Here is a 13,855-nt window from a genome sequence, read left to right as displayed (position 1 = left end):
TCCTGCAGAGATGAGACTGCAGTTAGAAAGAACCAGGAGAGCATCAAGCCCGGGTTTGGAGGCTGCCTGGCAGCAAATGGAGACGAGTTCCTTGACCTCCCTGAACCTGTTTTCAGGCCTCTATGGTGGGGATGACATGATTTGAGGATTCACGTGCACCACCCACCACAAGGCCTCGGCCCCCCACACCCCAGGATTCTCCTCCCCCTTGGAGCAGAGGCAGTGAGCTCTCAGAATTCCTCCATCCCACACCCTGGCCACTGGCCACTGTCATGAGAAATGAGCTCAGCTCTTCCAGACGGGGGCTCCAGGGCGGCGCAGCCCTTCTTCGCTTGCAGGCTCCTGCCCTGCCCCTGTGGCAGCCGCACCTCCTCTGCCTGGCAGCGGACAGGGCAGGGCTGTGAGCACCATGCACAAACCCCCTGCCAACCTGCCCACCCCAGCCAGGGAAGAAAGACAGGGATGCTCGGAGCCAGCTTCAGTGTTCTAGAAGTCAGAGCAGGGGGTAACCCTGGAGATGCTGCACCTGACCTGCTCCCCCGCTTACGGATGCAGAAGCCACCCAGACAGGGTGGCCAATTGCCAGAATTCAGGGAATTCAGGCCAGAGCTCTTTTCTGCTGAGCCAGGGAAAGAACACTGTGATCCCAGCTGATACCTGGGTCTCAAAAACTCCTTTTCCTTCTTTTGTGCCGCAGCCAGGGCAGATTCCGTCCCAGCCCTTCCCTCCCCCACTCCCGGCCCTTACCTTGGCCGTCCATTCCCATCTCCTTGCCCAGACAGGCAACCGGCCAAACAGCGAACCTCTGTCATTCCTGCCTTCCCACCAGGTGTCCATTCCCCTCTCCTTCCAAGCCCTGCTCCAAGCCCAGATCTCCTTCCGGGGAACAGCCCTTCCCCCCATATGCAGCCCCTTTATTCTTCAGTCCTCAAGGCTCCAGGCTATTTTTTTTTTTTAACCTTTTAATTTTGAAATAATTGTTGACTCACAGGAAGCTAAGAGCCTTTTAAGAGAAATATTAGAAAATATTTGAGGCCTTTAAGAAAAAATCCACTGGTTCCAAAGGACTAAAACTGCTAAGCTGAAATTAATAAATGTTTTTGTGTTCATACTTATTGAAATATTCACTTGGACAGTCATATCAATTTTGTTATGTTTGAAAACAATTTATAGGTTGGAATTTCCTACTTCAGAGTGTTTACAAGTGTCCCTAAGAGGTTGGTCTGTCCCAAATTAGACTCTGAAAGCCAAATAATTTCTAAAGCCAAAGTATGAAAGCCCTTCAAAAATGCATATACATATGGGTGCACTTTTATGTTTTCTATGATATGTCTGGGTTTGTGTACTAGGAGGGTTTTGGCTGCGAGTAACAGAAAACTCTAGATGGCTTAAAATCCAAGGAAAGTTTCTTTCACATAACAAGAAGTCTGGAGCTACGGTGCTTCCATTGGCAGGTTGATTCAGTGGCTGAATGAACCACTAAAGATGGGGTTTTTTTGTGACGGTGGATCGGGGCCGTATCAATGGCCCTTGCTTTTAGGAGATGCAAGTTAAAGGATCTGTGAACTGTCTTAACATCTGCAACTTATTCTTAAATGGTTCAGTAAAAAATTTTAAATATACATAAAGAACTATTAAGCAAACAGAGCAAATCTTAACATGATGAAGGGCATTTAATATTCGTTTTACCACTCTTACACTTTTTCGTTAGTTCAAAAATTATAAATTTGGGGAAAACAACCCCAACGAGTTCTTCCCCTCTTTCTGCTCTGCCACCCAAAGCGTTTTGCTGGATCATGCCTCATAATCACAAAATGGCTGCAACACCTTCTAGCACCACATCCAAAGCCTGGAAGAATGAATTCATCTTCCATGCCTGTCTTTAGAAGCAAGCAAACATCCCTTTAAGTCCCAAGCAGACCTCCTGTCATGTCTCATTGACTGCAGTGCATCACCTATCCCTGCTGGGGTGGTTTGAAGTTGTTGTACCCCAGAAAAGGCCATATTCTTTTTTGTACATTCTTGTGGGTATAAACCTACTGTATGTAGGACATTTTGATTAAGTTCTTTCAATTGAGATGTGTCCCATCCCATTCAAGTGGGTCTTAATCCCTTTACTGGAATCCTTTATAAGAGGATAAAGGACACACAGAAAAAGCTGAGAGAGCTCAGAGAAGCCCCTGAGAAGCAGAGAGACAAGGACACATCCACGGAAGCTGAGAGAGGAGGCCACTGAAGCCAGAAGCTGGAAGCAATGAATTCCGGAAGAAAAGGACCAGCAGACACAGGTCATGTGCCTTCCCATCTGCGACAGAGGTGTCACAAATGCCAGCAGCCTGTCTTCAGATAAAGTATCATCCTGCTGATGTCTTCATCTGGACATTTTCATGGCCTTAGAACTGTATATTTGTAAGCTAATAAATCCCCACTGTAAAAGCCAACCCATTTCTGGTATATTGCATTCCGGAATGCAATCCCGGCCAGGGTGGGGTGGGGGGTGTCAAATAGCCATGATGAGTTTTGACTCAAGCTTTAAACCAATCCAGATTAACTAATTGGGACTGAGGTGCTGCCCCTTCCTGCCTTACCTCCTTCCTTGTGTAATCCTGAAGGAAATCAGGACTCTGTCAGCAAGGAGGAAGGTAAGGAATGGCTCTTGGGTCCAAGATGAAGTCTGGAAGGCTAGCATTCCCCCTCCTGGGAGGATGGGGGTACATGACCCAGGCTGGCCAACAGCTGTGGTCCATCCCCTGGGGCACAGTTTCCCAGATGGGTATGGGACCCAAGCCAGACGAACGAGAACCTGCCCTGGATATTGGTTGAGTGAGAGGCAACAGCTGTCCACCGGGGCAGCAGAGCTGAAAAGGTCTGCCTGGAAGGCAGTGAGCTACCTCAAAAGGGCAGCCAATAAACCTCCTTATGCCTCAGCTAAGTTGAGCTCTTTCTGTCACAGCTAGAAGTCTGCATGAATATGAATTTTCTCCAATTTCAAGACTCAGCTGAAGCCCTAGGGGCCAGGTTCTGTCACAGGCTCCTCTCCCTAGAAGAATCACCCTGGAGGGCTGTACCAGACCTCTAAACCCCAACCCTCACTTTACAAATGAGGAGCCTGGGACTGAACAGGATGGGAGGGGCTTGCACAAACTCACGGAGTCAATCAATGACAAGTCAGGCCTGGGGCAGTCCCAGCATCTTCCCACTCAGCTTCTCTCCAGACCTTCCTGGCCCCTCAGCCAGCTCACAGCTGAGACCCTACCCTGCACAAAGCACTGGGGAGGCAGCACTGAGCACATCACGTGGCCACCACTTGGAGAGGCTTGGGGCAGCAGAGTAGGCATCCAAGCACGCCAGGTGGGACCAGTGCCTCCAAAAGGGACACCTGACAGCACCCTACCTGAGCTCCCTAACGAGTGACCTCATCCTCCACTTTCCTGTCCCCTCTCAATCCCTCTAGAGAGGTAGGGTGATGCAGCCAACACAAGTTCAAATCCTGCTAAGGTGATCACCTCTTCCAGCTACGACCTTGAATAAGTAACATAGCATTTGTGATCTCCACTTCCAAAGATGTAAAACAGAATGAGCAATACAAACTTGCCTTTTTTGGGGAGGAAGGACCAAAACAGATCAGTATATAAAGGCTTAGCGATGTACACTGTACTACTAAATCACTGCGTAGAGAACACACAGGAAACTAGGAAGGGGGAGGTAAGCCAGTGCTTGGGTGAACAGGCTGATCGGGGGGTTCCTCGTCCCACCCCAGACACAAGAGTACAACACACAGACACTCCCACTCGCACTTTATTAAGTCTGGGAGGTTGGGTACAGCAAGGTGGAGGGGTGGGGAAGAGCCGGCCCCGCCCCCACTGGCACACAATAATAAATAAATAAATAACTGGGGATGGGCATGAGGGAGAGGTGGCATAGGGAACACTGACAGCACAGGGAGAGGCACAGAGTCCCCCCTCCTAACCTGTGACCACCAGTTAACACCGGCCTGGCCACCATGATCAGGGAAGGATGGGGCTCACCACCACCGATCACAGTCTTCGTGGAGGAGGGTATCTTCGGAACTTGGACCTTTATTTATCTATGGAATCTGGACCCCAGAATGTCAAGAGGCCACTGGTTCCCAGGCTTCTGAGATGGACTATTCAGGGTCTAAAAGACCAGGGGGGTCATCGTTAAGTGGTGACCTAATTGTTAGGCAGGCTCCCAAGAGGCCCATCCAGGACCCAACATCAATGAGTTATGGTCATTCAGCCTTCTGATTGGTGCACTCAAGGCTTAGCACAATAATGGTTTATCGTAACCTAGACCTCTGATTGGTCAACAGGGTCAGGCCTGAGGAGCAGGTAGAGCTCTACCTGTGAGCGGGGAGGGGATCAAGAGTTCACGTTGGAGGGAAATTTGTTTGGCCCCAAGCCCAGATTTCAAGGATAGGAGGTGACACGATAGGAAATAAGGCCACCTGGCTAGGTCAGGCCAGGGTGGACAGGCCAGGGGTCCGGTTCTGGGACAGCAGAGTGTCCAGCCACTGCTGGGAGTGGGGGCGAGGGTCCGAACATCTTCCCTGGCTTCCAGCCCCATCCAGGGTGCAGAGGGGCCAGGGAGCCAGTGGCGTTTAATGCAGCTCACGACCCATAACCTCCATCCACGGCGAGCAGGGATGGGGGGCAGGGATGAGGGGGTGCAGGGTGGGTGGGCTCAGTCCCCCAACCCCTCCGTCAAGTCTGCGATGCTCTCCACGTAGTAATGGGGTACGAGGTCGTGCTGGCCGGCTGCCAAGTAAGCCTGGGCCTCCTCCAGGCGGGAGACGCCCGTGAGCGTGAGCACGGTGGTCATGCCGCAGCGGTGGCCGAAGAGGATGTCGGTCTCGAGGCGGTCGCCCACCATGAGCGTGTGGGCGGGGTCCACGTGGAAGTGCTCCGTGATGCACTCGAACATGTAGGGGCTAGGCTTGCCCGCCACCAGGGCCTGGCGTCCCGAGGCAATCTCCACCGCAGCGGCCAGGCTCCCCGTGCCTGAGAGGAGAGGGGGGACCCGGTCAGCAGGGGTGGGTGGCAGGGAGGCATCCAGGCCCCAAAACTGGGAATCAAGGGATAAAAGGAGGCTCTGAAATGAGTCAAAAGGCTTGCTCCCAAGTCTTAGTACACTGTTTACGAGTAGAAGCCCCGGCACCAGATTCTACATTCAAATTCCACCTCCAGCACTTTCGTGCAGGCCTCCCCGTGCCGTCTCCCTTTCTCTAACAGGGCATGTGTCTCATTCTGTTGCTGCAAAGACTGAATGAGCCATGGCAGCTAAAGCACTCAGAACAGGGCCCAGCTCAGTCAGGCCTGCCTGATGGTCACTATTTTAATCTGGCAGCTGTGTGCCTTTGGGTAAGCCACTTGACCTCTCTGCATTTCCCTGGACTTGCTGCAACAGTGGGGATAAATGGCACCTGCCTTGAAAGAGGCGCTGTGGGGATCACAGGGGCAAGTGCTTTGGAAACGGAAAAGCATTTATACACCGAAGTTGTGGTTATTCTACAGGAATGGGTGCTCCTGGCGTTGGAAACTGGTACAGCCCTTCTGAAACACAGCAGGGCACAGAAACGTTCACACCTTTGACCCAGCCAGCATCAGCTGAGAAAGGGATAACAAGGAAAGAATTCAAACTGGAGGCAAAATGCTACATGCTTGAAGATGTCTGTAGCTGCAGGAACTGCAATAAGCAAAATCGTGGAACGTGCCCAAGTATCCAACAATAGGACACTGTTTAGGGGAAAAACAATCCTGATTCCCAGCCCAGTATCACACTGCTCTCTACAAAGAGTCCACTGTACCTGTTTTACAGACACATCTTTGTGCCGGAACGTTCCGCCTTCACATTAGCTAATGTCCCTGGACAAATGATGACTATGATAATCACCACTTACTAAGCACATTCCAAAGTGCTGGGGGCTGTGCTGGGTGCTCGTGGAAGCCCATCTTACAGATGACAAAGTTGAGGCTCAGGGACGTTAAGTAACTTGCCCAGGGCTGCACAGCCTACTACATGGTAGAAACAGGATCTGCACTCAGGGAGGGTGTGCGCTGGGCCAGCTTTTATTGGCCAGGGAGTGCTAAATTTTGAGAGATGGTTGTTAAGCAAAGCCACCTTTAAAAATTAACTTATCTCAACTTTTGCAATTAAATTAATTATTTAAAAAACACAGGTAATTCTCAAAACCCATCACGTCCTAATTACTTTTACCGTTGTTTATGCTCTTTTCACTTACATCCTACGGTGGAAATACTATCTATTGGCCTAGTGATGCACAGCTCTTCCCAACTTCACGTCTAATGACTTCATATAATAGCTTGAAACTGGCGGGTGGGGTGCAGTTTACACCACAGGAAATGGCAAATGGTACAAAGCAGAGCTCCCTGGGTTATTAAACATTTGTAAGTTCACCCCTGGTCTGACCCTCAACTCTCCCACTCATGGCCTCCTATCTTTCTTCTCTCAGTGGCAACCCCTCGCTTAGTCAAGCCAAGGCCAGAAGGGTGAATGAAGCAAGCACAGACAGGGAAAGTTCCTGGAGCGGGACAGAGCTGGGCCAGAAATCAGGCTTCCAGGCCAGCCCTGAGCAATCCCACTGGGAAATTCTCCCTGACATCTGACCTAGAACTTACCCGCTTGTTTTCTTACGAACTGGACTGGGAAGAGAAGTCATCTGCCCCCTTAGTTAGAGACTTCTAACCTGAGTCACCCCAAAGTGTATTTCTAAGCTTAAGAAGGAGCCCAGCTCAGTCAGTCACTTGCTTTCCCGCTAGGACATTTATTCATCCCTACTTCATTCATTCAGCTATTATCTACTGAGGCCCAACTACAAGCCATGCACTGGGGACAGAGCAGTGAACACGATGCAGGTCCCCAGCCTGGGTGGGGATGAATATCCTAGCAATGTAGTCTATGAACACGATTCTGCTTCTCAAGGCCACCCTTTTATCTGCCTGTCTCAAGATCCCGTAATCCAAGGCTGTCTTCTTATTTGCTGGTGGTGTATCCAGAAGACAGCTCAAGTGGCTGCCATGTGGCAACGAGGTAAACACACAATTTAGAAGGCCAGTAGGGGATGGGTTATAGGGGGAAGATTTGCATTATTTCAGATTTTATGCCTAACCGGGGACTTTATTAATATTTTTATACCACGCTGTTTCAAAGCTGCATCTTTCAGTTGTGCATAAATGGGGCTGCATGGCTAGATTTGTTAAGCCTCTGCCTCCCCCTCTAGGCTGTGAGAGCGACCAGCAGGACCCGGCAGTGGGGGCTGAGTTTACCAGGAAGCTCAGGAGGGAGGTGTAGGCAAGTTTTCCCAGCTGCTCACACCCACCCTTTCTGAGCTTCAGGGGGCTTCTAACCCACAGCTTTAACCTGAGCTTTGAGGGCTCCAAGAAAAAAAAAACAAAAAAGCTTTCCTTAGCATGGTCTAGGATAGGTAGGAGGAGCTGTGGCTGGGATCCCTGATCAGAACTCTCACCTTGGATTTATGGGGAAACTGAGGTTGAGGTGGTAATACAGCAAGGAGATCTGCAGCAGATATAGGACAGGCCTAGACTCTGGATTTCTGGCCTGATGCTGATTCTACAATGCCCCTAAGTCATGGTCCCAGGGTCTGCCCCTAGCTCCCTGTACTGCAAGAAGCTCCTCCAGGCAGCCTTCCTGGATCCTCTAAGGTGCAGGCCCTCTCCTTCATCATCCTGTGCTAAGCCTCATCACTCTTTTTCAGGTGGAACCCGTAAGTTAATACGATTCCCATTTTACTCTCAGGACAGAGACACTTGCGAAGGTTATGTAACTTAAGATGACAGACCTGGAATTGGAACTCGAACTCAGTTCAAACTCCACTTCCCGAGCCCCACACACTTGGGGAATGGTGTTCTAACCCTGCTACGGGGGACAGTCCTTCCAGGTTAAGTCCCCAACCCTCCAACCTCACCTCGATGGCGGGTCAGGCAAAATAACAAGGGTCTTTGAGATCGATTCAGGAAGACCAGGGCCGAAAGTACGGAGCTCTGGATTGCAACAGCCACTCCCGAAGCCACAATGGCTCTCAGTTTCCTTATCGGGGAAACCACCGCTGCCCCTCACAAGGCAGTTTCTGCAAGAATTAACGGAAAGCGCGCAGGGTTCTCGTCGGGTGGAGAGCCTTCCCCTCCCTGCCCCTGTCCCCCTCATCCCACCCCGCTCCAGGGGGGCAGATGAAAACACAAGACGCCCCCTCCCCTCACCCTGTTTCCTTGCCGGTCCCGCGCTCACCCGGGGTCCGGCTGCCATCGCTGAGTGGGTGCCACGGGTCGCGGTCGGTGGCCACGAGTAAGCACTCGGGGTCGCGCAGGTGCGCGCAGGCCTCGCTCAGCTTGGCGAAGGAGAAGTGCTCATCGTAGCCCACGAGCACGGCGCGCACCCGCGGGGCCGCGCCGTCCCCCGCGTCCTGGTCCTCGCTGGGGTCCCCCAGCACGCGCAGCCCCGCGGCGCGCAGCTCTGCACGCAGACCCTCGCCGCCCAGCACGAACACAGCGCCGGGCGCCTCGGGCGGCCCGGGCAGGCGCTGGCACAGCAGGCGCGCGGCACACAGCGCGGAGCTGAAGAGCTGCTCGGCGCGCAGCCCCCCGAAGCCGAGGCGCGCGAAGCGGAGGGCCAGCTCCGGCCGCGCGCGCCGGCTGTTGTTGCTCACGAACAGCGCCGCTTTCCCGGCCCGCGCCAGCCGCTCGAGCAGCTCCGGGGCGCCCGGCACGGCGCGGTCGCCGTTCCACAGCACCCCGTCGCAGTCGAACAGGACCCCCTGCGCCCGGCCCAGTACGTCGCGCACGGCCGCGCCGCGAAGCTGCTCGCAGCGCGCCATGCAGCCAGCTGGCCGCCCGCTCGCCCGCGCCGGGCACGGCGCGCTCACCCGCAGCTCGCGGCTGCCAATCGACGCGCTGGGAGGGCCCGGGGCGGGCACACGGCTTGGCCTAATGGGTACGGGTGTCTCCGATTGGAGAGAGGAGTCACGGGAGGGTGATCAATCAAGAATAAGCCTGCTCCTTCGCCCTGCTCCCTCGCCCCGCTCCCAAGCTCTGCTGGGCCAGTCGCCGCCGCGTTCCTACCGGTACCCCGTTCCGGAAGTCGGTGTAGCATCTCGACTCATCTCTCACCGCGAGGGAGGCTGAGAGACGTGAGCTCTTCTTAACCAATAAGGAACTACGAATGTTCCGCCCTCCCCAACCAATTAGAAGCTTAGGAGAGCTGGTTGCTAGGATGAAAACAGATGCTAAAGGAGATGTCTTTGGGTCAAACCTTGCTCTTGGAACCACGGTTGCTCCAGTTCTGAGCGAAATCTTGAGAAACTTTTAGGTTTGGTGGGGACAGAGGCGCCTGCGGTCTGCTCTGGCCCTGGGACCCTTGTACTAGACAGGCGATTCTTCATCCTGGCTTGTGCAGTAGAATCCTTTGGGGAACTTTTTTTTTTTTTTTTTTTTTAAAGGTTTCCATCCTTTAATTTTTTTTAAATATAATATACAGAATCACAATACTATTTCAATTTCAAATTACAGAGAGATCATATTCAAACATGTTTGGATTTGAGAAATTGCTGTTACAATACTGAGAAATTTCATGAAAAAGGTATTTCAGATAATCAAATATCTTTTTGCTATACTGGCCAACACATTGAAGATAACTTGAAAAATGCAGTCTTTTGGACTTCAAATTATTACAAAAGGATCATCAAGATTATATAGACATACTTTCTGAATTACTCAAATTCATTCCATTTTGAATGCAAAAGGTAAATGTTTATACAGTAGTACATTTCATGAGACCACTTCTCCTTCACACTTACCTCTAAAAATCCAAAAACTAAACCAACACTTTCTTAAAGATCTAGCTATTTCTAGAATGCATTAATGTAATCCTAAAAGACTACGAGAACTAAATTATCACTTGATGGTAACAATTTTCACCACAACACATCTTTCCTAAGGGAAAAAAATGGAAATTTGAATTTCCCATATTGAACTGAACATAAGAGAATTCCATATATCCTGGCTTTAACAAACCTCAACTTTTTTCCCAGTAGGAGTTACCTATGCAGCACTGTGCTACATACAATTATTCCAGTGAGGTGGATATTCAGATTCCCATATGATCAACACAGTAGTGCCATACAAACTTCTTGTGCAGATACAAATGCTATGGAAGGCCACAGTGGGCAGCGGCAGACATGTGCACAGATCACACAGGTGCTACTGAGACTTAGGAGACCACACATTTCAATTTTTTTGTTTTTGTTTTAGCAATGGAAAAGCAAAAACATTTAGAGAAACATAAGAGTAGAAATATATACTTCCACTGCCAATAATGTCATTTTTCAGATACTATTTCCTTACACGGCTAAAACAGCTTAACTTAAAAGTTGGAGAAATTGAACAAATGCAGAATATGAAAGGTTTTTCTTGTTCGCTCAAAGAAATGCGCTAAGGTTAGCACGAGGATCTTTCTGGTTCCTGTATCTGTAGGTCAACCATACGCCCAGGATCTCCGTAAAACTGAAGAAGAGGCCAATGCCGCCAACAAATCTCAAAACCTCTCCAGCATATTCTCCTATTATCGGAGCACATGATAAGCACTGGTGACCACTTGTAGCACAGCTGGCCGGGCAGGTATCACTACGGTTAAAACTTCGGAACCCACAGCAGTTCAAATTTCTCTGGATGTCATTTCGAGCACTTGTTGTGCTGTTCCATCCAACTTCAAGAAGCTGACCCTGCTGCTCCTTGTTCAGGGCTAAACAAGCACAGGACACAGAAAACTGAACAATAAACACAAGTAAGAGAATAATCATGTAAAAAAACAGCAGCACCTGATGGTGCTTCACAGCGCCAATCAGCCCCACTAAAGCGATCAGGAACAAGAAGATGCCCACTGCGATGGCCACGCCCACCACGCGGAGATGAGCCCGAAGCCCCAGGCGGCAATCCCAATCAGCAGCAGACTCACCAGCGTGTAGAGCAGGTTGAGCGCACACAGGCAGTTCTTGGAACACTCGAAGCCTCCGCAAACCATCGTGGAGCCTGCGGTCCCCGGCGCGGCTCCCACGGGCCGCCCAGGCGCCTCTTTGTCCTTTCCTCCGGGCCTGGCCCAGCTGCGCAGGGGCGCCGACGCGGTGGGGTGGCGGGATCCGCGGCGGGGGGTGCAGTGAGCCTTTTGGGGAACTTTTTAAAATTGTGTAATTTACATACTGATCTTAAGTGTACGGTTGGATGACTTTTTTTATTTGTTTCTTTTTTTATTTGAAGTCTTCCTCAGGAAAAATTAATCTCCCAAGAAGGTTATCACATAATAAAGAAGAGTGGAGCACCTAATAAATCCACCCAAGCAACAAATCTGTAGCTATCTCCCAATTGACATAATTAGCATTTTGCAGGAAAAAGTAGGTATACCGGATAATTACGCAATATATCTTAGGTGGGAGCAGCACCTGGGGCAGCTCCTGGCCGGGCAGCCTTTGTTCTCTGGTGAGTCCGCAGGTGGCGGTGGAAGGTGGAGGACTGGTGGTAGCTTCTCCCGCGGAAGGAGCACATGTAGAGCTTCTCTCCGGTGTGGATTCTCTTGTGAGCCCGCAGGTTGGTTTTGTGGCTGAAGGACTTTCACACATGCTGCACCCGAAGGGCTTCTCCGCTGTGTGAATCTTCTGATGCATGTGTAAGTCTGACATCTGGAAGAAACCCTTGTGACACTTGGCACAAACAAATGGTCTCTCGTTCCTGTGTCTTCTCTGATGGGCGTCTAGTTGAGAGAAATATCTAAAGATCCTGGGACAATCCTCACATTTATAGGATTTTGGGGGACCAAGGACTCTCTCTTGGTTTACTGCACACTTGGTTTTACCCTCACTGCTTTGGTCAGTAGGGACAGGCTCAGGGGTGGCTTGAGGAGGGATAGGCTCAGGGGTGGCTTGGGGAGGGATAGGCTCAGGGGTGGCCTGATCTGGCCTGAGGAGAAACTGTGGTTCCACCTCCATGGGGACATCTTGATAAAAGGGTCGTTCTAGGGATTCTTCCTGGGATCTGGAGGAGCCAAGCCCTACTCTTCTGGGGTTCTGCAAATTCTCCCAAGAAACACTCCCCTCTTCAGGCTGATGGCTGTTGTCTTTCTGAATAATAACTAGAGAAGGTATTAGATATTCTCGACTAGTGATAACTGTCATTTACTCCTCTGGTTTTCACAGAAATGTTGCTGCCATTTTCTTTATGGTCATCTCCTTGTTATGTTTGAAGAGAAATATCTTGGGGACCGTGGAAGTCTGCCTTCATGCTTTCTCTTGGGGTTACTGCTGGCATTTGTTGCATGAGATGCAAAACAACTTCTCTCAAAGGCATATTCTCTGAGAAGAGGGCTTCCTGTCCCTGCATGTGGACGTGGACAAGGCCAGGTGACCTCATGCAGTCATCGGTGAGATCTTCCATAAGTTTCTCCAGGTTTCTTCCACTTGAGTTCCATTTCTCTAGTAAAGTGAACTTGTTTCTGCAGTTTCTGCAGTGTCCATTCATCACAAACTGTTCCAGCACCAACTGAGAGATAATTTCTTCCTTGCTATGTTTCTCAGGCTGCAGCCACAAGTGAAATACCATATGGAGTCTTTTGAGTTCCTGCCGTGCAAGTGCACCACTGGTGGTTTGATAATAGCTGAGCTGAGCATCCTGGAACTTAGAGGTCGCCTCTCTCTCATGGACACCAGGTCCTTGGGTGGGTTCAGACTCTGGAGTGTCTGACCCAGGATCACTCCTGGATGGGTCATGTTGAAAGGAAATTCTGAGATCCAAAGCCATGCTTAGCAAGATTTCTCAGACTCAATCTTGAGGATTCAGGCTTGGCTGACTTGGATCCCTGGGAGACACTTAAAGATGGCAGTCTCCTGGGTTGGCGCTCAGAGCTGGATCCGGGCTGGATGCTGGTCAGAGCTGATGTGGTGTCTGCACTGCTTCATCTGGTTGGATGACTTTTGACAAATGCTTTTAAAAAATACCGGTGCGTGGCTGGAGCTCAGAAATTCAGATTTAATTATATTGGACTGGACCTGGGCACGTGTGTTTGTTTCTTAAATGCCCAGGGAAGCTACTGTGAGGTCAGGGTGGGCTAGCACTGGACGCGAGGCAGGTTGTCAGGGAAGCACCCGGGGAAGGAAGGAGCCACTTGCCCAGGGTAGTGATGGGGTGGCCTGGCTTCTGATCTGGAGGAAATCACAAGTTTTGGGATCTTTCAGAGCCAATGGTTTAAAGTAGGGGGATGAAGGATGAATTTGCCCACATAATTCTATACGTGTACATCAACCTCAGAGAAGGCTCTGAAGACCAGCCTGATCCCCAGCAGCAAATGGAGCATCAGAGGTCTGGGAAAAGTCACACACTATCACCCAGCCTTTGATGCTCAGCTGCTTTCTGTTTTTTGCTGCCCCAGGCCTTCTGCTCTTGGCCCGTGGATAGGTGGTCTTCTTGACTTGATAGGATCTTCTCTTGACTTTGGCACCCTGCCAGCTCCTGAAAGACTCCCCTTAGACATCACCTCCCCCAGGAAGCCTTCCTTGACTACTTCCTATCACACATACATAGTCTGGGCTAGATGTCCTGCTCCTGGGCTCCCAGTGACACTTGATTTGCACCATCAGTTCTCCTACCTGGTTGTCCCCAGCTTTTTGGGTACAGGGCTGAGTCGGGGGCATAGCCCAGGGTCTGGCACAGAGCAGTTCACAGGGAAGGTTTGGGGACAAATCCATCCCTGCCTCCTCCAGGAACATGCAGAGTGGGAGAAACAGCACCAACAGCCACCAACTTTTATTGGGTGCTTC

General features: G+C 50.8%; 1 protein-coding gene and 2 pseudogenes across 1 annotated transcript; all 3 read right to left on the bottom strand.

The window, feature by feature from the left end:
- Positions 1–3,780: 3,780 nt before the first annotated feature.
- On the bottom strand, positions 3,781–8,872 carry PDXP (pyridoxal phosphatase). Its single transcript, XM_077168766.1, has 2 exons — positions 8,287–8,872; positions 3,781–5,021 (listed from the first exon to the last, which is right to left on the bottom strand). The coding sequence occupies exons 1-2, from the start codon at positions 8,870–8,872 to the stop codon at positions 4,705–4,707; spliced, it is 903 nt and encodes a 300-aa protein (XP_077024881.1). The 3' UTR covers positions 3,781–4,704.
- Positions 8,873–10,414: 1,542 nt separating this feature from the next.
- Positions 10,415–11,073, bottom strand: LOC143689558 (tetraspanin-13 pseudogene; annotated as a pseudogene).
- A 398-nt stretch (positions 11,074–11,471) lies between these two features.
- Positions 11,472–13,119, bottom strand: LOC143690396 (zinc finger and SCAN domain-containing protein 4 pseudogene; annotated as a pseudogene).
- Between the last annotated feature and the right edge of the window lie 736 nt (positions 13,120–13,855).

This window comes from Tamandua tetradactyla, chromosome 7 (assembly GCF_023851605.1).
Source record: "Tamandua tetradactyla isolate mTamTet1 chromosome 7, mTamTet1.pri, whole genome shotgun sequence".
NCBI classification, from domain to species: domain Eukaryota; kingdom Metazoa; phylum Chordata; class Mammalia; order Pilosa; family Myrmecophagidae; genus Tamandua; species Tamandua tetradactyla.
This window is presented reverse-complemented; position numbering and strand designations above follow the sequence as displayed.

Bases quoted from the DNA above. Each gene is read 5' to 3' on its own strand.
- PDXP (XM_077168766.1), bottom strand. From the start codon at position 8,872: ATGGCGCGCTGCGAGCAGCTTCGCGGCGCGGCCGTGCGCGACGTACTG. The intron at 5,022-8,286 runs GTGAGCGCGGGA...CTCTCCTCTCAG, and splicing joins CGATGGCAGCCGGACCCCGG to GCACGGGGAGCCTGGCCGCT.